The sequence below is a fragment of the Pygoscelis adeliae genome, unplaced genomic scaffold (genome assembly GCF_000699105.1).
Source record: "Pygoscelis adeliae isolate BGI_AS28 unplaced genomic scaffold, ASM69910v1 Scaffold57, whole genome shotgun sequence".
Taxonomy (NCBI): Eukaryota; Metazoa; Chordata; class Aves; order Sphenisciformes; family Spheniscidae; genus Pygoscelis; species Pygoscelis adeliae.
In genome coordinates, this window is record NW_008825615.1 from 14,072,910 (window position 1) to 14,099,668 (window position 26,759).

General features: G+C 37.8%; 2 protein-coding genes across 2 annotated transcripts in view; both read left to right on the forward strand.

The window, feature by feature from the left end:
* LOC103924617 (plectin-like) overlaps positions 1–12,214 on the forward strand; it is a 26,344-nt gene extending 14,130 nt beyond the window's left edge. The window contains exons 19-24 of the mRNA XM_009333174.1: positions 288–450; positions 1,137–1,220; positions 1,311–1,418; positions 2,199–2,297; positions 6,984–9,731; positions 10,298–12,214. Of these exons, the coding sequence (XP_009331449.1) occupies positions 288–450; positions 1,137–1,220; positions 1,311–1,418; positions 2,199–2,297; positions 6,984–9,731; positions 10,298–12,214 (5,119 nt within the window). The remainder of the gene's footprint in view (positions 1–287; positions 451–1,136; positions 1,221–1,310; positions 1,419–2,198; positions 2,298–6,983; positions 9,732–10,297) is intronic.
* Positions 12,215–13,604: 1,390 nt separating this feature from the next.
* LOC103924686 (dystonin-like) overlaps positions 13,605–26,759 on the forward strand; it is a 121,559-nt gene continuing 108,404 nt past the window's right edge. The window contains exons 1-6 of the mRNA XM_009333251.1: positions 13,605–13,733; positions 18,441–24,023; positions 24,239–24,385; positions 24,548–24,763; positions 24,951–25,097; positions 26,122–26,355. Of these exons, the coding sequence (XP_009331526.1) occupies positions 13,605–13,733; positions 18,441–24,023; positions 24,239–24,385; positions 24,548–24,763; positions 24,951–25,097; positions 26,122–26,355 (6,456 nt within the window). The remainder of the gene's footprint in view (positions 13,734–18,440; positions 24,024–24,238; positions 24,386–24,547; positions 24,764–24,950; positions 25,098–26,121; positions 26,356–26,759) is intronic.

Here is a 26,759-nt window from a genome sequence, read left to right on the forward strand (position 1 = left end):
CAAGCAGTTTAGCTCACTAATGAGGGATATATGCAGAATTTCTTCTGTAGTAGGATCTCTCCTGGGTGTCATTTATGACAAATGAAAAGGTTTCTTCGAGCTGGGAATCTTGATGTTTGAGAAGTTAATTTACTGTTTAGTTAGTGTTATTTTAGTATGTTTATAATGTGAGCTATAGTAGAGCTAAGGCATCCGAAGCCTTTAAAGCTGTATTTGGCTCAGTGTTGTACTTTTTATCTTTCATATTCATCTTCTTTCCTTTGGCATATCTTCTAAAATAAAATCAGGTTGCGTGACTTAGAAGGTATTAATAAATCTCTGAAGTATTACAAAGATACTTACAATTCTTTGGACACGTGGATTCAACAAGTGGAAGATACTCAGCGAAAGATTCAAGAAACCCATCCTGAAAATAGCAAAGCATTGGCCAAGCAGCTGAACCAACATAAGGTATGAAAGGGATTTCATTGTAGGAAAGCACTGCTCTAATGACTGAAAAAGAATTAAAATATCTTTTGAACCCAGTCATGTCAGTCTTATTTCTTGATAGGAAGTGCTTATGTCCCTCAGCCCTTATTGTAAAATTACAAATAATCACCAGCTTTTATGTTTTTTATGTTTACAATGCAGCTAACATCATTAATGTATCACTCACTGATTATAGCCATTTTATAGACCAGGTTGTTTTGGTCTTCAAATCTGCAAGAAGAGCAAAACCTTAGAGAGTACCTACGATTCTGGACTCTGCTTATCACATCATTTTTTATTCAGTACTGCTCTTGGTAGTTACGGATGTAGAAATATTTTCATGGAGGCAGAGCTAAACTCAACAACTCTCTCCTGCAAGAAGGAAATGCAGCTTAAATAAGAGACAGAATAACAAATTATATGCATGAAGTGGTATATTCTTAATTTCTTTCTAAGTTCACTCACCAGCTATTAAACCTGGGAGGGTTTTTTCACTACTTCTGTAAGCCTGACAAAGCCAGGACATGGGCTTGAGCATGTAATTACTTGTACACACATGGAAATGAGCATATTATGTAAATTTCATGACGTTAGGTAAGGTAGAAATGCTAATAATAATAGTAACAAAAATCAATTCTAAGATGAAAATGTAGATTCCTATTTTACAGATGCTGGTTTCTGAGATTGAAATGAAACAAAGCAAAATAGATGAATGCCAGAAGTATTCAGAACAATACTCAGCTGCTGTGAAGGTAATAAATAACATTATACTTAGAATCCTTTTTTTTAGTCTCAGTATCATGTGGAATGCTGATCATTTTGTGTGTTTTCTCCTTTTACAGGACTATGAGTTGCAGACTATGACCTACAGAGCTATGGTTGACTCCCAACAAAAATCTCCAGTGAAACGCCGAAGAATGCAAAGCTCATCAGACTTCATTATTCAAGAGGTAAATGGATTTCTTATGACAGGAAAACGTGGTTTTTTGAGTCTTTCTTAAAACAGAGTAAACACAAGTGTGGGATTTAGGATTTATTAATGATGAAATATGGTAACCCAAGCAAGATATTTTTTTCCTCTATAGATTGATGATGTGATAAATATCCTATTGGTCATTATGCAGTATTTAGATAATGAGACAGTATATTGCTGTTGATGAACAAAAGTCCCCCAAATTATAAAAAACTCTATGAGAAATGTACCTCAGTAAAACTGTTTAGAACTACCTCTGGGCTGGATCTTGATCACAGTAAACAGGGGGAGCTTTCATCTTTGCTATGGTAAAACTTACCAGATCTGGACACTTTGACAGATTCCAAGGCAAATCAGCCTCATTTGGGTGGTAAAGAGAAATCTGTCTCCCTGCTAACTGTTAGAGAGAGGAATAGTGACCAGCACTGCTTGTCCCTCTTATAACCTGTTCTTACAGGGGGGAAGAATCAAGTGACTGTGAAGACAAAACATTGTCTTGTGTTTCTTCTCCTTATGGATCTCCTCATAGATCCTTAGGATTTATTTGTTCAAGTGCACCCTGCTGATGGCATTCAACTTTGGAATCAAAATTAGGACTTTGGAATCAAAATTAGGACTTTGGATTCCACAATCAGGATTTTGCAATCAAAATTGGGATAGGTTCTAGAGTAGTGTTTATCACTTCTTTGAAGGTTAATGGGAGTGTTTACCCTCTCTTCTGCCCCTCTCTCCCCCCCTCCCCCCCGTTTCTCTGCAGTTCATGGATTTACGGACTCGTTATACTGCCTTAGTGACCTTGATGACCCAATACATTAAGTTTGCAGGTGACTCTCTGAAAAGACTGGAAGAGGAAGAGGTAGGTCTTCCCTTGGCAGCCAGCCAAGCAAAAAGAACAGCTAGGCAAACAAAGAGCAATATACCTGTTGGAATTATTCACAAAGTTAGCAGCAGATATGAAAGACTAAAATTCCTTATATACTGCACTTTTTACAGGAATGTAGGAGTGTTAAATTACATCATTATCATTCAGATAAGCAAAATCCTATACCATCTATACATTTTACCAGTTCTTCCAGCTAGAAGGATCATATGATTCACTAAATTCTGATGGAGATGTAGTTACATACAGTACATATTAATACTTCAATATTTTAGAGCTTGATCTTTTGGATAAATGCAGACATTAAGATAAGGGCAAACTTAGTGTGCATGCACCGTTGATACCCTGTGTAGGCCTTAATATTCCATAGTCTGCATTCTGGTCCACTTAACGACATACAAGGGAGTTCTTTAGACAGGGAGATGCGATGCCCTCTTAATTAATTTCTTAAGTTTCTTTGACATGTTTAGATTTTCTTTTTTCCTTCTACCTTTCTACTGTATTGATTCCTTGGGGTCAAACAGATTTTTACTTATGCTTAGCATTGAATCTTATTAACAAGAGTAGGTTCCTGAAATTGAGCAGACAAATTACTTAAAATACACGCTTGCTGCAGAATCAACCTTCCAAATAATTGAGAAAAAAATACTTTTAAATTCTTCACTTCTTTGGAAATGTTTCTCTCTGAAAGAGATTGTATAGTCATTCTTTAAGGACGACAGTGTTTTAGTATAATCTATACAGTGCATATCTCTAAAATAATGCCCATATTAAATGTAGTCCTGTAATTAATTGTGCCCGTATTTAATGTAGTCCTATATAAATTATGTAAAACTGGAGAATGCTCTCATAAGGGTATAAATTTTAATGTTATTATTACAGAAAAAAATCAGAGTTCTTAAATGTTATGTAATTCTGGTGCTGGCTTTGTCTTTATTGGCTTTTCTTGCTATTGAATACCTCTGGGCAAACTGTAACACTAACAGCATGTATCTTTGTGCATCACGAAGTGGTGGAGCATACAGATGGAAATAGATGTTTGCTGATAAGTAGCCATTATAACTGAGGCTTTAGTGTGACTAATAATACTAATGGTATCAAGGATAAAAAGTGAAACAAAGAACAAGAATTGAAACAAGGTTCAAGAAACCTGTGAATGCCGATAAGCTTCATGTTCTTCAAGAGCAAAGGGAATCTTTTAAACTCTTTTGAGTTTCAGTCTGCTCTGAATCTCCAGTACTGATTTTTGGAAATCAAAACACCCCCCATCTTCCATCCTCCTCCACCTTCCAGCAGCCTTCTAAAGCTTTGATAGCCTGTTTGAAGATAACCTAAGTAGGTTTCCAGTCTCAAAATGATTTGATGGGTTTTTTCTTTGTAATCAGGGTAGCAAATCAGAAAACGAATAATCCTTTTCAAAGGAGAAATGATAATTTTTTTCTGCCGGGATCAGACCTCTGAAGTCTGTGATTGTTCCAAGATTTTCTTCCATGCCAATCTTTCTTCCTAACTCTCAGTAATGGTGTTAAGAATGCACAGAATAAGGAAAAAATAACATCCTTTCCATGATATCTCAGTTTAATCCATGTGCTGTCATGCTCAGAGCTTACCAGAGGAGAGTGAACTCCAGCAACCTGTGAAGTCAGCTGAAGTCTTTCAGCATTTGGGATGTAATGAATCTGTTGAATTCAGAGAGGAAAACACACCTAATGAAAGCATGATGGATGTGGAATGTTTGCAAAAAGATAACTCTTCCAGTAAACCTAAACACACAGAAAATGACTTGGAAATTGACAGAAGAAAATTAGATGTAGACAGATACAATAGCATCAAAACTGCTAGAACATTAAAGCAATTTTTAAATTTCAGTGGTCAAGAAAGTAGCATTAGTGACAACAGAGAAAATGAGCTACATACAGAGCAAGAGAATTTAATGGGTTTTGGTAATCGAAGTAAAGAAGAAGAAAATGGTAGAAAAGATTGTTTTGTTTCGGCTGAGATCTGTGTGTGTGTGAATAACGATCCTGGTGAAATGTTAAATGAGCAAATTGTTAATGGAGAGAGACGGAAAACAGAGGAAGTATCAAAGAAGTTGCCTGAAGTGGAAACGATACAAAAAACCACAGGAAAAAATTGTTCAAGAAAGGCAGGGAGTGATGTTCCAACAAAAGAAGGATGTGAGATGCAAGCAGAAACTAATTTTGAGCTAACAATGAAGAAAGATGAAGTTACTCCAAAAACTGGAAAGCATGCCCTGGGTATCAGCCCTCACAAGCAGCAACATTTTCCACCAAGAACTCATTTTGAATGTCAGCGTAGAGAACATTGCTCTACCGAAAGTGGTAGCCATAATACTTTAAACTCTGAAGACAGAGAGTTTCAAGTGTGTGGTGAAAAAGGTGATTCTCTTTCAGGTGTAAGGGATGCAACACCTTTAGAGAAAGTTGCATCCTCTTTCAGAGAGCTGGCAGCGCAAAATGGAAGTGAAAAAACAAAGTTTGTGAGCAATCCAGGCGTTTCTGGTGGTGTTGAAAGGGATACAAACAAACTGCACAGAGCATCTCTGGATAAAAGTTACTTCATGGCAGAAAACGAAATCCTAGAAAAAACAAATTTAAATCCAAATGAAGTCAAGAGTACAATGCAAGAAATTTTGGCTGTTTCTTCAGGAAATATTTCAGAGAATCAGTATGCAGAAAAAGTCTCTGAATCTTATCCATTAGGTTCTGAAGCGTCACCAGTGCGGAGTGATCCAAGTTTAGGTATGGAATTGTTAGGAAATGCTGGTGATTTAAATGCAAATGTAGCCCTCTCAGAAATTACTTCTGGAGAAGAGGATTATTTTCCATTGTCAGAACATGGATTAGCAAAAAAGCTTTTGAGTCACGATGAGAAAGTAAGTGAGAAGAAAATATCACAGGGTAAAATTTGTGGTTTGGACAAAATAAATATAAATGGGAAGAAGCGGTGTGGAGAAGACAAGTTAGAACAGGGTCAGAAATGTAAAGATATATTGCTAGTTGCAGAAATGGACAGTAGAGATAAGGGTCATAGCACAAAGGTACCTGGAAACACCACTGAACTCCAGAAAACACTCTGTGAAAAAAGAGGGAAAAAAGCCTCACTTGAAAAAAAAGAAAGGCAAAAAAAAAGAAACAATGATAAAGAAGATAAAAGGAGCACAACTATTATTAAGGTACCAGAGTTTTTATGCAATAAAAATGAAACAGTTAATTTAAGAATGATTCTAAACCAATCTAAATCAACATTTGAATCTCAAAATATGTCAAGGTCAAGTGATTTAAAGTTGATTGAACATATTTTAAACGATGAATATGCTAATGATATTAATTTCTTTCCATTTTGAGATGCTTACATTTTTTAAGTTCTTACAAATTTATTTTTGTTTATTTTGTATTACTATCTAATTACCATCCTTTTCTCCACCCAGCTGATGCTCAGCCATGTCGATTAGAAATAATGAAAGCTAACAAGATGTAGTTTGTGACTGTACCTGTGTTTTTAGTTCTTTGTTTTCAGGCATAATATATTAGATTTTGTGTCTGTGGGAGCATAAAAGGAGATCTAATAAGAAACCAGTTTAAATGTTTGGGGTCTGTTCAAAATTGTGACACAGGGGAAATACGGAGAGGAACTGAAGAAGTTGCCTTTGCATTAGCCTTTCAGGAAATAAGTTTCATATATGAAAAATCAAGTAAATCTGGTAAATTTGATCTAAACCAACGTTTTGTGTATTTGAAAATGTTGCTATAATTACCCTTCATGCCATGTTTGTGTGATCATAGGAATATAGGTGTGTTCTTCTCCTCATGTTAGCTCACATTTGGTAACTAACGCCATAATAGTGCTAATGAAGACAAGGTATGTATGGTTTCAACCATATTATTACTGGTGAATACACATCTTGTTTGTAAGTGTGTCCCTTGATCTGCCAACATACGGAGACTACTAGCCGTCTGGTTTTCACTAGGATTTTCCTAATTGCCATGTTTGTACTTCTAACTGTGTCTACACTGCAGAGCAGCTGTGCTCTTACCAGTCGCCCAGCTGAGCCAGTGGAAGCATTGGGACTGTGGAGCACACTGCAGAGCATAGATGTACTGGCGTTTAGATGCTTCTCTTTCTGGAGCTGATGCATCTTGGCTCTAGCTCTAGATACGGTTTCTTTTCTTGGAGGGGATTTCCAAACTTCTCTTGTGTTATTTGTGCTTGCAAGCATAAAATCCTTCTTCCGATTCCTACTGAACTGATCCAGAAATGGCAGGCCACTTTCTCCTCGGGAATTCTTGCACACAGTGTTTGGCTTACTGTTTGCTCTACCTATTTGTCTGGAGAAAAAGCATATGCAAGCTGTTGTTTGACACTGCTTACTGCTAAGAGGCATCTGACTGAAGTGAGAGGCTTCAGGACTTCTTCGCTTTGTGGATGTCTTTATGAAGGGTTTCATATTTGGCTAATGGTAACTTCCTGAAGCTTACTGTGTCCAGAGAAGGTGATGGTGGTGGGAACTGCTCGTCCTACTTTCTGGACATACCATATATATATGAGTAAGTATTTTCCACTCTGCTTTTCAAAGAGCCTAACATGTTTCATATGCTGTATTACAAAAAGTACATTCCAATTTATCTCGTTCTTTTACAGATTTTAAAGAATAAGGAAGCATCAGTGCGTGAGGCATATTCAGATCTAATGGCACAGCAAAACAGCACAATTGATGAGAACAGAAAACTCATGGGAAAGGTAAAAACACTTGAGGAGATGCTGGAGGATATGAAGAAACAAAAATTCCGAGTGGAACAGGAGCTCCCTAAAGTGAGGGATGCTGCAGAAAAAGAGCGGAAGAAGCAGCAAAAGGACATGGAAGAGATCTGTCTTCAGAAGGCCAGGGCTGAGCAAGAGGCAAAGCAGTGTCGTATAGATCTAGAGAGCATTGAGAAAGAGAAAGCAGATGCAGAGCAGGAGTTGGAGTGTGTAAGGCAGCTCATTTTTCAGGCAGAGACTCAAAGAAGTATACTGGAAGAAAACCTCCGTGCTTTTCGAAATCAAATAGAAGAAAGCACCTTTACCAGAAGAAACCTTGAAGAGCATCTAAGAAGAAAAGATACTAATCTTCATGATTTAGAGCAACAAAAAAAAACCTTAATGCAGGAGCTGAAGAAAAAAACAGAAGGAGAGGAGAAACTTATGAAACTGATAAAGCAAATGGAACAAGATCTTGAATTTAAAGGGAATCTATTAGAAATAAAGCTGCAAGAAAAAGAGAAAACTGAAGCCAGAAGGAATGTTGTTGAAAGCAGGTACTCTGTAACTAGAGAAACTTCCCTGCCAACTTTCACGGCTGGGCAAGGCAGCCAGTGTAGGACTGATTCTGAAATTACAAGTTTCCAGAAGAAGCAAGAAGCCAAAAAAGTAGAAGCGCTTAAACAGAAGATAGATGAGCTAACCCTTGCTAACAAAAAAGCTGATAAAACTATTAAAGACCTGAAATATGAGCTGAATGAAATTGAGCTTCAGAAATCATCAACAGAAGAAAAGTCTCGTTTATTAAAAGAAAATCTAGATAAAGTCAATAGTGAACTTAAATGCCTAAAAATTAAGTTGGAGGAAAAAGACCAAGTAGAGCAGGGATATTTGCAGCAGTTGAAAGAATTGGACAAGCAGCTACATAGAACCACAGATAAAGCTGAAGAGGTGATGCAAGAAGCTATAGATCTTAAGCAAATTAAGATGAACTATCAGGAGGAGCTGAAATCTGTTCAGCAAGAAAAGACACAGCTAAAAAGAGAAGTAGAGGAATTAACTAGATCACAGACAAAAACTGAAATCACTATCAAACATTTAAATTCACAAATCAGTTCTCTTCAAAAGGAGAAGCTGGCAGCTGAACACAGAACACAGTCATGCAAAGGAGAAGCAAATAATCTTCAAGACCAATATAAGAAAATTCAAGAACAGTTGCTTCAAAAAACAAAAGTAGAGAAAGAAAACCAGCAGGAAATTCAGATGCTGAAGAATGAATTAGCCAAAAGTAATCAGGTATCAGAAACATTGAAACGGAAGATAGAGGATCTTAATAAATGGAATACTGACACAAAACTACTGATGAAGCAAATTCAATCTGAATCAGAGAAGATGACTTCAGAAAAACAAAGTATTCAGAGGAAAAATGAAGCATTAAAAGCCCTAGCAGATGGTTTCAAAGAGCAACTGCGTACAACAAATGAACAATTGCACAAGCAAACAATAATTGAGCAAGAATTCATATGTAAAATCAAAAGCCTAGAAGTTGATCTAGCAAAAACAAAAGACTTGGCTAGTGAATATAAACAAAAATGTGATAAACAAAGTGCTTCCACCCTAACCATTGACCGGGAAGTTAAAAATCTAAATGCCCAAATGAATGCTCTAACTATGGAAAAGAGAGTGAATGAGCAGAAGATACAACTGCAGCAAGCTCATATAGAAGAGCTAAGTAGTAAATTAAAAAAATTACAGGATGAACTCCATCAGAAGACTCTGGATGAACAAATGGCACGCAAGAAGATGATTCTGTTTCAGGAAGAATCCATTAAGTTTAAACACTCTGCAGAGGAATTTAGGAAGAAAGTTGAAAAATTACTGGAATCCCATAGCATCACAGAAAAGGACATTTCTGGCATAAAACTAGAATGTGTTGCTCTTCAGCAAATCATGTTGTACAAGATACAAATGGAAGATCTGCAAGAAAGGCTTAAAAAATGTCACGAACAACTGCAGCAAGGGAAGCAGGCTGAAATGGACTATCACCAGAAGTGCAGGAAACTTGAGGAAGAATTGGAAGTGCAGAAGCGCACGGTTGAGAGCTTGAAACAGAAAATGGACCTGCAGGTCAAGGAGAGTGAACACAGGATTCTTTTGTTTCAGAATGAAGTTCAGCAAAATAATAAACTCCAAGATTCCGGATTTAAATTGAGCTGTGAGAGAAGAGGGAATGATTTCAATTACCTGAGTGACACCGCAGCTAGAGAATTTGAACAGCTTCCTCCACATGCAAAACCTAGCTCACCTTTGTTAAGGCAGAAACAGGAGAGATCAGGTTTTAAATCTGATCAAATAGAAGAAAATACATTGTATGTGAGTGCTGATGATACGATACCGAGAGAGGTGCAGTTCCAGATGTCAAGAATAAACCAATCACTAGAAGAAGATGCAAGCCCACAATCTTTTACAGAGTTTGTTTCTCAAACAAGTACGCAGTTCCAGATCACTTTTGATAAAGCAAGCCAAATCCCTGGAACATATGAAAGGGACAAATTGAGAAACAGGAACCTACACAGTTCCAGACAAACTATTAGACATGGGGAAGACATGAAACATGATTTAGGAGTGGTAAAACTGCATCCCTTGGAGGTACACACTACGTTTTGTAAGGGTTTGCCTTCCTAGTGCTGGTTTTTACTATTCTATTTTTTTTGTTTGTTTGTTTTTTCATTATGCTTTATCACTATTCTGTATTTTCTCTAATGTTTCTCATGTTCACCTTGGTGAAGGGAACCCCTTCATTCTTACATGACACAAAAAGCTTTTAATTAGACCTTTTTAGCAGGTTTGTTAATATCTAAGAAACATTATTTTAAAAGTTTATATTGGAAATAGGAATTCACATACACCATTTATCACTATTGGACAAAATAAGTTTTGATTAACGGCACTAAGTTCATACAGTAACAAACAACAGTTATTGTTGCTTAGTCTAGTTATATTCCTGTTACTGAATAAATATTTGAAATGGCAAATGCACTTTAAAACTCTGGCTATCTGTATTTCTCTGCTCTCCAATGTAGTAGCAGTTCTCCTTTCTGACTTACGTTCAAGTTCTCCCTTTTGTTTCTTTGGTGGAGGATTTAGGAGTGAATTATGTACAGCATAATTCTGCAGATGTATTTCTCACTGTGTCAAAAAATTCCTATTTACAGATAGTGAAGAACAAGCACTATGGCATGCATGTTGAAGTCACAACATTAAACCAAGAAAATGACAAGACTTTTGGTAATGAAGAGAGAATGTTTGAGGGATACAAAACATCCGAAGGGTTTAGGAGAGAAGACTTTGCAAAGATGAGCTCTTTCTTAGGGGAAGAGATTTTGCAAACTGTTGATGATGCTACTCAGTTGGAATATTTTACAGAGGAATATGATGATATTAAATTTCAAGGTCTCCGACATGATGTAACTGCCAGACAGTTGACCGAAGTTAAACTTTTAGACAGACTCACGGTTGAGCAGCTCCGTTCAGGGCAGAAAACTGTTGATGAGGTGCAGAAAAGTCTTGAAAAATTTTTAACTAAACCTACAGCTATAGCTGGGCTGTACCTAGAATCCAGCAGAGAGATACTCTCTTTTGCTTTAGCAGCAAAGAGAAGAATCATAGGAAAAGCATTAGCATTAGCATTTTTAGAGGCCCAAGCAGCTACCGGTTTCATCATTGATCCCACAACAGGTCAGAAATTCCCAGTTGATGATTCGGTTGTTAGAGGGCTTGCAGATAATGAATTCAAGAGTAGACTGCTTGAGGCAGAGAAAGCTGTTTTGGGCTATTGCTGTTCTGGGAAAGTGATCTCTGTGTATCAGGCTATGGAAGCTCGACTCTTAGAAAGACAAAAAGGTAAAAATATCCTTGAGGCTCAAATTGCAAGTGGGGGGGTCATTGATCCTGTAAGAAGTGTTCGTGTACCTCCAGAAACTGCCGTGCAGCTTGGTTTGCTTAATAACACAATTTTAAAATTTTTGCATGAACCTTCTAGTAATGCAAAATGTTTTCACAATCCAAATAACAGGAAAGCGATGTACTACTGTGATTTGCTGAAAATGTGTTTGTTCAGTGTAAGCAGTAAATGCTTTCTGCTTCCAGTTGGTGAAAGGAAAATAAGCAGCCCATCAGCAGAGAAAAGTCATAAAATTTCTGTAGTAGACATCAAAACAGGAGCTGAAATGACTTCATATGAGGCTTATCAAAAAAATTGTGTTGATAAAGCTACATATCTTGAGCTTTCCAAACAGGAATTTGATTGGAAGGAGTCCACGTGTTTTGACTCTGATGGGAATTCTTTTCTTTTGCTTACAGATCTTAAAACCGGTGTACAGTTTAATATTGAGGAGACCTTAAATCAGGGTAGAATTGGCAGAGCATTAGTTAATAAATATAAGGAGGGTTTAATCACAGCTAATGAGTTTGGTGATATTTTAGTTAGCAGTTCACAGCCAAATAAAGATTTAAACAGTCCTATTGCAGGGTTCTGGCTTTCTGAAACCAATGAAAGAATTCCAGTTTTAAAAGCCTCACGCAAAAACTTGGTGGATAGAGTTACTGCCCTCCGATGTCTTGAAGCTCAGGTTAGCACAGGAGGCATAATTGATCCGTTTACTGGGAAAAAGTACAGTGTTTCAGAAGCTTTGCAAAGGGAGTTAATCGATGATGGTTGTGCCAAGCAAATCCAGCAGTGTGAACTGATCTTTACTGGGATCATTCACCCTGTAAAGAACACGGTTATGTCAGCTGTTGAAGCTATGCACGTAAATGCCGTAGACAAAAAAATGGGTATGCGCTGCCTAGAGTATCAGTACTTGACTGGTGGGTTGATAGATCCGAAGTCTCATTCCAGATTAACAATGGAAGATGCAATTAAGAATGGTATTATTGATGCTGTCACAGCGACAAAGATGAAAGATGAAAAATTGTATGTTAAAGTTTTGACATGCCCTAAAACTAAGAAGAAGTTGACCTACAAAGAAGCTTTAGAGACAGCTGTTTTTGATTGCCACACTGGGCTACGATTGTTAGAAGCAGCTCAGCCCATGAAAACGGGAATTTCCAGTCTTTACTATAATTCGTAATGGAACAAAGGTATTAGTACTCATTTTGGGGCCTGCTTTAAAACCCATTCAAGTCAAGGAAAAGATCTATGATGGCCTTTATGGAAAATCATAAATGGTGTTTTCTAATGTAATAATGAATTGCTGTAAAACTAATTAGTACAAACCACTAATTAGTATAAACCACTAAAACTGGAATTAGATATTACTTGTTACGAAGTTGAAATTTATAGATAAACTTAGGCAGATTCATAATGTCAAAATGCAGACTATGTGTTCAGTCTTTACCTGAAGGCCTTGTCTGACATTATCTACATGTAGGTAGCATAAATCAGAAGTTACACTGAAGTTGGTGAAGTTAACATTAGTGCCAAATGGGTAGATTTAGGCAAGACAAGAATCGGATTCTTACATTAAAAATTGAAAGGGATTGCCCGTTTTGCAAGTGAAGACAGTGCAGTATTTCATGTGACCCGATACTTAATTTTATATTACAAATCAGTTTGCAGATATCATTTATTTTACAAAAGTGGCAATAAAGTATACAAGGGTTAAATCTGCAGTCCAGTAAACACATATGCATAAGTAATTTTTCTCACACTCACATTTCATTAATTTTAATGGGCTACTCATATCCTAATTTTTTCTCTCACTTCAGGTAACTTTTTTTTTTTTTTAGAATTGTTTTCATGCTCTAATAGGCAAATGAATTACAATTGCATATCGTATTTTTAAAGATTCCATTGAAATAAAATGTCTTAATTTTTACTTTTGATAAATGGAAGGGCTTATGCGTGTTTTCTAAGTATTGATAAATTTCAAACTACTAACAGGTTGTACTACTATAAAAAGAAATATATTTTCCTGTGCAGAAAAAGGTGAAATGTCTCAGTATTTTACTTTTATTGTTCTTGTTTCTGTAGACATAAAAGCAATGTATTCTTCCTAATTGTAACTTAGTAATCCATGTGCATAGATTTGAAATTACTGGTATCCTATGCTGGCTGTACATATCCACACCTGAGGGTAATGCAAAGGCAGCAATTCAAAGATACTTTATATGCAAATGTTGTTTAGATTTTATCTGCTGAGTAATGGCTGGGAAGCTATGCTTTTTCTTAATATCAATCATTTTATAATGAATGTACATGTGTATGAATAAGCACTGTAATCATAATTACAAATCATTCGCGGAATTATTTTGTTAACGTCTATAATTATGTGGCATTTTTGTTCCTACATCAAAGTGTCATAGTAATGCATGTGGCGATAAATAAAAAGAAATCACTTTATGTTTATGTGGTAATACTGCCATTGTGGTAGAATTGTGTTTCTAGGGTCGTTAATGTTAAACATTCCAACAATTTACATTTACATGTTTTCTACAATTTGCGGTGCTCATCAGAAGTCAATGGAAGAAGAAAAGAAGGAACATGTTGAGAAAGCTGGGGATTTACTGAAATGGGTGTCAAACCTCAGCAAGACACTCGGCAAAGAAGAAGGAGAAAAGGCTGAAAAGACAGATTTGCCTAAGCAGCAGGTACACAGATGTCTTTCGGTAAAATACCACTTCCTCTTTTTAGCTTTCTGTGTTGATTAAAATGAGAAAATATTCCATAAATACTTTTTTCCTCCAAATCACCATCTACATTTTACTAAAGATGTAATTTCACATTTGGTTGTGAGTGGAGGGTCGGGTAAATGAACACCAATGTTTAGGGACACAAACATGTTACTCGGGAAGAAGTGCAAGCTGCCTGGCGTGTGACGTATTCTGACACTGAAAAATGTCAGTTTAGAGAAACTAGACCCTGCAGACCATAACTCAGCCTTTGTAGAGGGACAGTGCGTCCTGGCAGGATGGCACTTTGTAGGTCTGCTCCCTTGTCCTGAAATAGCTCAGTGAGTAAGTCTGGTAACTTCTACCCTGGCATCAGGAAGGAGAGAGTTGGCAGGAGGGGCTTGAGGGCAGGTTTCTTTTTATTTGCTTTTAAAAAGTTATTTTGAGGGGTCCTCTTATGGGGTAGTCAAAACTGCTGTCACAGGGAATACAGCAGGTGTTGACTTGAGCCCTCTTTATTATCACACTAGTCCACACGCTGCTGGAGTGGCCCATCTTGCCACCTTTGTATTGAACAGGTACATTGTCATTTTGTACAGTTGTAACTCTGACCATAAATTTCCATCTGTGAAGTTTCCTATCATTTCTAACAGCTCCCCTGCTAGGCTTGTCCCACAAAATAGCTTAGTGACACCTAAAAAGATTTCAGTAGGTGAAGGTCTGCCTGCACACTGAACAGCAGAGGGATGGAGCAGTATCTTTTCCACATCCCTCAGTACAGGGCTGGATGTATGGTCATGCAAACATGATGTTGGCCCTCCTGGCAGCCTGTTCTTGCTTTTTTATTTTGGTCATGCATGCTGGTGCTGGTTGGAGCCACTGGAGCAGCGTGTGCATAAATCAAGCTTGCTGTTGGGCAGGTCAGCAGTCCTGCAGTCCCGATTGCCACCGGTCCCAGCGTGCTGCTTGTTCTTAGGGGACCAGTGAGTTTGTCCCCTATAGCTATAGGAGGAAGTAAGCTTGTATGGATTTGAGCACATTGTTTGGTAAATCACTTATAGTTAGGATCAAGTTTTGCAAAAGCATTCAACACTGGTCTTTTTTGCCCTTGTTAATGAGAACAGTGCAAACCTTTGTCAGCGTTGGGCCAGTGCTCAACTCCTTAGAGCATCTCAGCTTACCGCGGCAGCTATGGCTGGCATCTTCCCCGTCCAGCCTGAGCCCTCAGCAAGTAATCTGTGAGTTAGCTGCTTCGGCTTCCTCCAGCCTGTGGGAGATGGGCGTCTGCCAAGGGTGTTTCCTTCCCTTGTGAAACGACCTGGCGATGTAGCGTCACCTTCCAGAGGTGCCTGGTTTTATGTCTCCCCTGACTAGTACAGGTGCCTTGACAAGTTTTGTAGAAAAATATAGACTAGTGATTTGATAGCTAGTGTTAGCTGAAATACATTTCACAGAGTGGTTTGGGGTTGCTGTGGGGTGTAGCTGTGGAGTGGGTGGAGAAGCTGGTGCCAGAAGTGGCAGGGCATACGCAGCAGCCACAGCAATGCCAGTTCCCTGAGCAAAGTGGAGCTCATGACCCCACCTGCTACCTCAGCCTGCTCACGTCGACTTCTTGTGTAAGGCATGGAGTGCTTGCTCTCTTGGTTTCTGTCCAAGCAGCACGAGTGGTGGGATTGTGGCTCCCGCCGGTGATTGCAAAGGGAGACTCTGTTCAAGACCGTGTTCAGGCCCTTTGACGCGATGCACGCAGGGACAGAATTCATTGTGTCCAGACCCAGGTCAATGCAGGGCCCAAGCACCTTGCTAGAGTTCTCTTATCACCGACATTGACCATATCTTGGGCTTGCTAATGAAGTCCTAGACTCCCCTTTGATACTTTGCCTTTATTTATCCAAAATGAGTGCTTTTCTCTGAAGAGACTGCAGGCAGTTTCTCAGAAAAGTTAAAAGATTAAATTCTTGCAAGTTCCTCTGCCAGAACAAGTGCTTTAGTGGGGATGACACAGAAATGGTAGCAGGGAGAATATTTGTAAGTAATTAATTTTTTCCAAGTCTCTGATACTGCATTTGTTTCCGTCATTGAATTTCATGAAGGTTTGTGGCCTTCTGGTATGTGTTGTTTTTTTTTTTTTAAAGTTTTTCTCTCTCATCGTGGTGAGCAAGTTCTTGAACATGACCATTGTACACATAGCTTTATAAAGCTACTTTAAACTGTGCCAACTATAATAAATGATTTTAAATGATTGGTTAATTTTCAGGCAAATAACATTTTAAAATAAATTATCTTTGTCTCACCCAATAGTTTTCTAATACAAACAGCTTATCTAACCAAAAGGCATAGCACAACAACTTATCCATATATAAATGATACAGTTCTATAGTAAATAATATCGCTCTAAGAATAGCTGGTATTTAAAGAAAAAAATCAAGTTCTTATACTATTGAGTTTAGTCCCAGATAGAAATAAGTTGTTTGTTTGTTTTTCTTTGTATATATGTGCATATTTAAGTCTTGAACAGAGGTTGTTTATTTTTCAGATTTCCCTGGATGAAATGTCAACCAAGAAAGAACAAATAGCTGAAGCTCTGCAGACTACTCAGTCATTTTTAGCTAAGCACAGTGACAAGTATGCCATTTTTTATTTTTGAAATACCGTAAATTAATTGAATCATAAAAAGAAATCATATCCTCATCTTAACAGTTCCAGTTACATTTCACATACAAATATGTCAGTTGTTTTCTTTAATTTTATAATTTTGTCTTCCCATTTGGGGAAGCTTGATGCAGTTTTAGAATCATTCAGGTTGGAAAGACCTCTAAGATCATCGAGTCCAACCGTCAACCCAACAACACCATGCCCACTGAACCATGTCCCTAAGCGCCGCATCTACCCATCTTTTAAATACTTCCAGGGATGGTGACTCAACCACTTCCCTGGGCAGCCTGTTCCAATGTTTAACCACTTTTGTTTATTTCAAGAATTTGGCTAGGTTTATATACCTCTGGTCAGCTTAAAAAACATTAGATAGTAATTTTCATTTGAAGTCAGAATAATTAACAAATTAGTAGTAAATTAGTACTTGAACTATATGTCACAAGTTTGTTTCATCTGTGTCTGAAATCAGGCTGTTCACGATATTAAATTGCTGAGATATCTCATGACTCCTTGCTAGCTATGTTACCTGTCTTGACTGATAATCAGTAGACAAAGGCACATGCAAATGTTAAATGCTTTAGTGATAATTCAGCATAAATTCTAGATTAATGGAGCTTCTTTTCCTAAATGACTACAAGCAGATTGTAGCTTTCTCGAACATCCTCGTAATTAGGCTGTATTTTTTTCAGACTACTTTTACCGTTCCCCGCCCCCCTCCCCCTTTTTTTTAAGTAAAGGTAGGCAGATTGCTCCCTGCAGGTTACAAATTACTCAGAGACCTCCTTCTTCCATTTTTCTTTTTTTCTTAATAGAATGACAGATGAAGAGAGAAATGAAATGGAAAAGCAAGTCAGATCCCTCCAGGAAAGCTACAGCTTGTTATCCAATGAAGCTTTGAAGCAGTTGCAGGAAGCACAGTATCTGGGTGATGAAAAGATGGAGGAAAAGGTAACAAGATTGAAACTTACATTTCAGTCTCTCTTGAGATTTACTGCATGGTTTTGGAACCACACGTGATCAGTAAAAGAAGAAGGTGCAATTAACATTGTGTAAAGGGACTTGAGATTTAATTGACTGAAGGTTTTGTGTATTTGCTGTGGAATACTGTGTGTGACCTTACCTGTGCATATGAACATTCTGCTCATCAGATTTTTTGTGAAGAGTCTTAATAATGTGTGCCTTGCATGAAGAAAGATAAACAAATCATTCATCTCTTAACTCTTCTCTTAAAAGCCATTCTTTGACTGCTAGATATTTCTGTGTTTCTGCTGCAAAAATGACACCATAAAATAACATGTTAATCTCTCCCATATATCCCTCAGAAATGTCCTAGAAGAGATCTACTTTCAGTTTTTCTTAAAATTTATCTGGATATGAAAATGGGAGCACATAACGTGATTGGCTCTGAGACACTACAAGTACATTTGTTAATGGATCTTAATCTTAAATATGGAATTCTCAAAAATTATGTTGCAAATGAGTATTCTGATATGCACATAGAGGCAGTGTCTGTGTGATTAGTTCAAGTAATGTTGCCAAGCTGACTTCATGCTTTCCATGCAAACTAAATGCAATATTTGGTGCTAGAGTATCTGAATCCATATTGTTGATAGTATGTACAGAAGTGCTGTATGCTGTAAACATGAATAGCATGGTTGTTTTGAATCACATACTGTTTCCAAATATTCTAACCTTTCACAGACATTTAGAGCATGAAAATTTGCCTTTCAGGTATATGTTCTATTGCTCACTCTGCAATCATTTCTTCTATTGTCTTTCACTAACCCTATTTATGTATGCAAAGCATAGGTTTTCAATTCACAGATGCATGTTGATTTTAAATCTTTTATCACATCGTGTGCTGTTGAATGACTGACATAGATCACTTGCGCATTTGAGCTGCTAACATTCACAGCATTCCTCCAGGCCTGGTAAGTACATGTTTTTATGCTTATCATGCATTCAAAATAAAAAAAAAAAAATTACACAGTCTGAAAATAGTGATAGCTTTTCTTTTATATTCCTTTTTAGGTGAATAAAGTCATTGCTGGTGTCATTGACCAAACAACTGGAGAAGTCCTTTCAGTCTTTCAGTCTATTTTAAAAGGTTTTATTGACTATGACACTGGAATTAGATTGCTGGAGAATCAGCTGATCCTTTCTGGAATCATTTCTCCAGAATTAGGAGTATGTTATGATTTGGAAGAAGCTAAAGCTCATGCCCTAATTGATGAGCAGACTCTGTTGCAGTTGCAGGAATTAAGTAATGCGAAGAAGCTTATTTCAGAATCATCATTATCAAATCTTCCAGTTGTATCAGCTTTAGAGCAAGGTCTAATTTCAGAACCTTTGGCTATTAAAATTCTTGAGAATCAGCTTTCAAGTGGGCACTTGATTTTGCCATCTACGGGAGAAAACCTGACTTTGCAGAATGCTTTCCAGAGAAACCTGATTTCTCCAACATTATATACAAAGCTTCTGGAAAGAAAAGACACATGTAAAGATCTCATAGACCCCAACTGTGCTGAGAAGATTTCCCTTGAACAGATGGTTCACAGAAGCATAATACATGAAGAAACAGGGTTAAGACTCCTACCTGTGAAACCACAAGAAAAAGGTAGAATCACGTTCAAATGTGGAAGGAAGATAACTATTTTGAGGGCAGCCCATGAAGGACTCATCGATCGGGAAACAATGTTCAGGCTGCTGGGTGCTCAGTTAATGTCTGGAGGTATAATTGACCCTGACTCAGGGAAGCGAATGACTGTGGAAGAGGCCATGAGACAAGGGATGATAGATCAGGACACTGCTTGTGGGATCCTCACACATCAGGTTCAGACTGGTGGAATCCTTTGTCCAAATTCTGGACAACGCTTGACTGTTGATGAAGCTGTACAGTGCAACTTAATATCATCTACTAGTGCACTGCTGGTATTAGAAGCACAGAGAGGCTTTGTTGGACTAATTTGGCCTCACACTGGTGAAATATTCCCCATATCAACTTCTTTGCACCAAGAGATGATAACAAATGAGCTGGCATTCAAAATACTAAATGACAGACAGAAAATAGCTGCGCTTTACATTCCAGAAACTTGTGAAATAGTCAGTCTAGATAAGGCTGCACAATCAGGGATAATAGACATCAATACTCTATCTGTTTTGACCAATGTCACTTTACCAGATAAAATGCCCAGTGTAGAAGAATTAGAGTCCCCTTGTAAAAATGCTGCAAAATGGTTATCGGTGTATGAATTCCTGCCATCTGTATTTCATGACTGTCAGGAGGAACATGAAGATTCTGGCAGAGAAGACCCTGTATGTCATAATTTAGATCAAGCTAAGAAATTATTCATATCTTATCTGATGGTAAATAGTTATATGGATGCAAACACTGGAGGAAGACTTTTATTATATGATGGACAACTGCAAGATGCCATCAATATGTTGCTGGAAGGTGATGGTGCTGTGTACAATGCCGATGTGTCAGAAATGGAGTTTAATAACAAATACATAAGCCTGAAAGAAATTAACCTAAAGTCGGCAGGCAGTGTGCACTTTAATAATGTCACAGGCAGTGTTCAGGGTGATCTTTCAGGTGCTGAGAATACTTCTAATAACAAGAAATTAAATCAGTTTGAAGATTTTGGGAATTACATATCTTTACAGGGAGAAGATCTCCATGCGTGTAGACCAGATATTTGCAATGCTATTGGTACTGAGCAATCGGAATATACACAGAAGATGTTGTTAACTAACCCTACAGAACTTAGAAATGTAGTAAGTAGCACTCAACATTCTATGAACAGAAATGCACTCAGAGATCTTCTGGAGGTTTCTGAGTGGACAGAACTGTGTAAGCATAACAGTCAGAAGGCAAATTCAGGAAACGTTGAAGGATATCTTCCAAATGACTCAAATTCAAATCTTATTTCAGAAACAAAGAAAGAAGAGATTTATATGGCAGACAGTCTGGGTAATGAAAACAGGAATGGTAAAACCTTACAAAATTCCTTGAGTGTGAATGGTTTGTCAGATAATGAAATCTGGAGAGAGCTGGAAAGGTGCACAAAATATGTGCCTCACATATTGCAAGCTGACAATAGCAGAATGGTACTGGCTAACAGCAAGAAAGATGATTTTCAGAGAAGTCTTGGTTCATCCATCAGTGCAGATACTGAATACAGACTTCCAGAAGAATTGGGTAGTCAATGTGGTGACACACTACAGTTTGAAGATAATGAATATAGTGAGCAACCTCTACAACACTACAGTGATGTACATAACAGGCCGTCCCTAGAGGACTATCTTTATGTACATGGCAGGCCATCCTTGGAGGATTGTACTGATTTGCGGAGTAAGCTGTGTGGAGACATGCACTGCAGGCCCTCATTGGATGGCGATACTGTTATACATGATGGACCACCTCTGGGGGACAGTAACAGCACAGCACAAAAGCTAGCAGTAGAAGAAAGCAATCTTACATTTGACAAGTTACTACTGTGTGACAGTAGTTCTGACTCGTCAGAAGGGAGTGATGGCATCCCACAGTTTGAAAGTAACACTTTGCAGCATGAATGTGGTGAGGTAGCCTCTGAAGATGACAGCTCTCAGTTTGATGATGCCTATGAAACACCTCAGGTTGATGATGATGACAGTGATGTCTATGATACTCCACAAATTGATGACGATGATTCCTATGGCACTCCTCAAGGTGATGATGGTTTTGATACCTTGCAGTTGGGGGATGGTGATACACCAGAGCCAGAATTGTCTGGAGCATCAGTTCCATTAGGTTTTCTAGAGGAGAGGGGTGGTCTAATAACCCTTAGAGAAGAGACCAGCTCTTTTCAAGAACTTGCAACTAATGCTGGAGAGGGTGTCCATGTAAATCTGACAGGTCCACCTGAGAGTGTAAATATAGCTTCTGCAAGTGCTGAAACTATGGAAAGAATCCCTGAGGAGGAAAAGGAAAGAACAGGGAGCTTTGGAGAGAAGGAGCAAAAATTACAGGTTACTCTGGAGAGTGAAGGAAGAAAGGAGGGAGGCCTTAGTTCTTTATGGAAGATGTATGAAGCAGAAGTACGAGACAGAAATGAGGAAGATGAAATGAAAGCGGAAAGTGACTCCTATGAGGATGAATCTGAAGGTACAGAAGAGGAGGAAGATTATGAGGAGGATTATGATAGTTATGATGACTCTGACACTGATTCTGACAGTGATGAAGAAATGGGTATTTTTTATTCACATCATCAATGTATAAACAAAGGTGACCAGCTGTTAATTTCCTTAGGAGACATAGAAAACAGCGATGAAAATAATCAGAATATTGATGACTGTTGCTATTCTTTAGGCCACAAGACAGGATATACTTTGCAATTCCAGTCTAACCATGAAAATGGAAAACTATCCTCAGGAAAATGTGAATCTGCATCAGATGTTTCTGAGGAAAGATGTGTTGGTCTTACATGTGCAAGCGAAGAAGACAGACAGCAGGAAACAGAAGATGAATATGGGACTTGTGTCAAAGTGTCACAAGATGCTACTGAGCCTATTCAGTCTGAAAATACTTTTGACACTAAATGGACATCCTGTAAGAGTGAAGAAAATAATAAAACACAGCTTAAGGTTCCAAGTTCTCAGCTTCTTGACGATACTGTGACATCTGACGTTAGTGTAACGGCCTTCCTAATTACAAAGCAAGCTACTGATGATGATGAAAGTACTCGGACAAATTTGCTTCTCTCAGAATGCTTTATCGATAGCATGAATAAAAACAATACTACCATGCCAATGTTACATTCAAATCATGGGCAAAGGCAGAGAGAAGCAGTATTTGCAGAGGAAAAAGTATTAAATGATATCACTGGTATGGAACAACTAAAGGGAAGTTCATCCCAAATGGACAATAAATTCCTTATGAATATGCCTTATATGAGTGATGATGATAGTTCACTTAGTGACCAAGTACACCCAGTCACCGGTTGGAAGCATGGTCAAATAGGAACACGTTTTGAAATTCTTACAGAAAATAAAAATGGAGTAAATACTATGGAGGAATGTGATATGGGGCTAAGTAAAAGTCCCATTCAGATGGAAAGCCTTGGGGAAATATTTGATGCATCAGTAATTAAAGCTGGTAGAGAAACTCCTGTTTCAAGTAAAGAAAAAGTAAATGTTGATCAAGCTTTGCTTGACTTTGGAGGTGGTGCAAAATCAGATGAATTTAAGAGAGATTTTAACATTTCTGCTTCTTTAAAACAATATACAACAGACGTAAAAGAAAGCGGCCGTTCAGATTTGGATAAAACTGAATCCTGTTGCTTTGAGGACAGGGGAAGAGGGAAAAAGGGTATACAGAATGAAAAGGATTTTCTGCTATATACAGAAGAAATGCCTTCAAGTGAATTTAACACTTATTCTTTTCCCCCAACTGATACAGTGAAACCAAAGGAAATTAGCATAACTAAAGAAACAGGGAGAGTTATCTGTCAAAATACCGACAATGTTCTTAAAGACTTTTCAGAAAACAAGAGCAGCAATGATAGGGAATTTTCCCCAATAAAAGCAGATGCTTTAGGAAGTACTGAGGGTGCCAAAGAATCAGGGGATGGGAGTGAAGCACTACCTTCTGGGAGTCATACCCATACCACTGATGTTTCTTCTGCAGTTCTGAGCAGCATAGGGGCTGGCTTGAATTATAGTGCCCAGAAACAACATGAGACGCTGAAAAATACAAAGGGCGAAAATCTCATAGTCAGTGAGCCTTCTTCCCCTGGAAATGGTTTCAAAAACCAAATCTCCATGGAGTCATTACAAAAGGAAAGAGGACCCTGCAAAGATTTTCAAGTAAAGGAAGGTATTTCACAATCACCAGAAATGTCTGACACACTAATGGGAGACTTAAAGAATATATTACAAAGGAAATTGAAAATGGGACATGTTTACTGCAAGCAGGAGGGTGGACCCCTAAATTACTCCGATACCAAAATCTTAATGCAAAATTTATTTACAATGGTTAGAAGCACCCAGCTTGGGAGTGACACGTCTAGTGGGTCAAATCTCAAGCAAATAAGCAATGCTGTTAGAACTGCATTAATGGTTACCACACCGTGTACAGAGCCAAAGGACAGTGATGCTCTTTCATTGCTTTGGCCTGATTGCAGAAGTCCTGATCTTCTTCGTGATATTCTGAAGCAGGAATCCTGCAAGCAAAAGGCGGATCCAGGTGAAAGGAAGAGTGAAACAGACATGAAAGCTCCTGTTCCAAAACTTACTACTTCTGAACTTCCGGAGATTTTTCAAATCTCACCTGGAGATGAAAGTACAAGCAAGTTAGAGGAGCTGATAAGTGGTTTGCTTACGAGCTCACAGGTTGCTGGTATCACCACAGAACGTGAGGGTAAAGGCAAAGTAGATGGGCTTCATACTCTTTTCTCAACAGAACAATCAGAGTTTGGATCAGAAATTGCTAAAGAGAAAACATTGGCAGATGACGCAGCCGTTGCTTGGAAAAGTGACCAGGAGCATGGGAAGACAGACAGCCTGTTCAAAGGCTTTACTGAGCCTGTTTTCAAAACAAAAGAAGCAGTCCTGGAAGACACGCCTGCTAGCATGGTAAGTAACAGCAGCTGGTATGTGCTACCTGTCCTGTGTTAAAGGAATTGCATGAATCTTTCCAAGTGCTAGAGAGAATAATTAAACTGGAAAAATGGTTGAAAAATTAAATGATAAATTTAAAATAAATTATAATTAAAACAAGGACTTTTATTCCTTGTTTTCAAGTCTGCCAGTTTGGAAAACCTTTTCTTATTGTTAAAACTAATTTTCAGGTTGATGGAGTACAGCAATGTTTAAAGTTAACAGAGAAAATGCAAGGACATTTGGCAGTGCTTCAAGATATGAAAAGCCACCTAGATAACCAGCAGCCTATTAGTAACAACCTGGAAATGCTAAAAGATGAACTGGAACAACTAGAGGTAAGTAAAGTGTTCTTTATGCTTGTACTTCAGTGATGGGTGCTAGGAAAAGCCCTTAGATGATAAAAAAAAGAGAGATTTCAAATATAATTAAAGTAATTCAAATTTAAATGTCTTTCTTGCTTAGTAACTTAATGCATTTTATATATATTCTCTTTGTAGTCATTTGAATCAGGACTGGCTACCTTTGCAATTATCCTAAAAAAGGACATGAAATTGACAGAAGAGTTTTTAAAGTTTTATAACAGGGATATTCCTGAAGAGCAGCTTAAAGAGCTAAAGAGAAGCTATGAGTATTTGCAGGAAGCATTTTTGGTGGTCTCTGATATATCTTCGAAACGAGCGAAACAGATAGTCTGTGCTGTTGACTTGGAAATGGTATGTTTTTATCAGTGTACGTTTTAACCTTGGTTTTCTCAAGGTAATTTGGCTAAAAAGAAGGAATTTGTTTTAGCTTTATTTTGTTTTATCTTAATATAAAAATAGATGTATGGTTCTATTTAATATGATAGGAAATGTGACTAGACTCCAGGGGCATAAATAAATATACAACTTCCCTTTCCAGTCTAAGCTTGCAGTATTACACCAGCAACTTTTAAGCAAACTGCAGAGATTTTCAGACTGGATCACAGAGAACGGTAAAATTGTGAATGACTTCATAGTGAATACTAATGATATAGAAGAGATGAAGAAAAGTTTACAGCTATTTAAAGTAAGTATTCTTTATGGCAGGTGTTGGTGCTTCTGACAAATGTTGCTACTTATTATGAATTATTAGCTGGGTTTTGTATACCTGCTCATTAACCTCTATTGCTTAAACAGATGGCTAGAACTAATTACTTAAGAAGACAACTACTTGATAATCCAGTAATAAAATCTTGTTGATTTGCTTTTTCTCTTGAAAAACTTCTTGATAGAGTTTGGCTTACTGAGAAAGCTATTGGTTCTGCTTACATTTGTTGCAATAAATCTGACCCTTTGTGGAAATCTAATTTATAATACAAATGTTTCAGTGATTAAAATTGGATCTTTATGCATAAGGTCCAGAATCTTTACTGAAGTTTAATTACCTTCCAAATCAATTATATGTGAGAACAGAAGATGGGGGAAGATAAAAAGCCTCTTCATTACACACTCCATGAAATGAGTCATGAAAAACAAATCAGATAAAATTTTTAGTAAAGTTCATACACCTCTGTGTGTATGAATGATAAAAATGGCATTATTTCACTGTGCTTTAATAGGGTTCCAGTATGCATGGTAATGTCATAGGGGCTGCACAGTGCGTGAATGTGGGCAGAATTTGCCACAATGCTGGAAATGGGGCTTCTTGCTGTGGAGTTAAGAATAGGAATGCTTTCAAGTAAATATTTTAACATTTCTGGGTCTTCAGACCTAGATCTAGAAATGTTAAACCTAACCTGCCGTAAATCTTCCAGAGTTGAAGGTCAGCCAGTTTTCAGATATCCATGAGAGAGCAAAGAAATAGAGATGTTCAAGGTCATCTTATTTATTACTTGGACCTGGACTGTCCCAGCGGCAAACCATACACAAATTCAAATGCCGTATCTGAATGTGTCAGAATGATTCTGACACAGAGTTTTGATTGACTGTGGCTAAACTGTCTCCCAAAAGCATTTTGGAACAGGGGCTAAGAAAAGAAGGTAGTGATACTTGTGTTTCATTTGTACTGAATTTGTCTTTGTTGCTAGTCATTTCCTTCTCTTCATTTACAGAACAGTGCTGCAGAACTCGGCTGTAAAAAAACGCAACTGGAGTCCACTGCGTTCGATGTTCAGTTCTTCATTTCTGAATATGCCCAAGATCTTTCTCCTAATCAGAGCAAACAGTTGCTGAGGCTCTTAAATACCACCCAAAAATCTTTTCAGGAAGTACAGGAAGCAATAATATCTCAAGTGGAAAGTTTAGAGACTCAGTTACAGGCAGCGCAAGAGCTGGGTGATCAGAAGGTTTGCCTTTCTGTGTAAATGTGTGCTGAGTGTTTTTGTCTATGGATGAGGAATTTTAATACCAGTATGCGGTATTAAGTGTATTCCTATCTTCTCAGTTTTACTACAGATACATTCATAGTTCTATGAAGATGGTAATTGATCGAGTTTGGTGAATTGTCATTTTTGTCTTTCCTTGGTACAGTCACAGAAACAGTATGTTAGATTATGGACAGACACAGTTTTGGGCATTAGGATCTGTACAGCCTGAGGTAACCACATCTGCTCTTTCTAGCAATGAGAGAAATTTACTTAGGGTTTCTCACAGGTGTTGTTTGTTTAGCAGCTATATCAATAATTAAAGCAGTCAACTCTTCTGGCTGCAGTTGTATTGATCAATGAATTTACTGTCCCACCATTGCTCA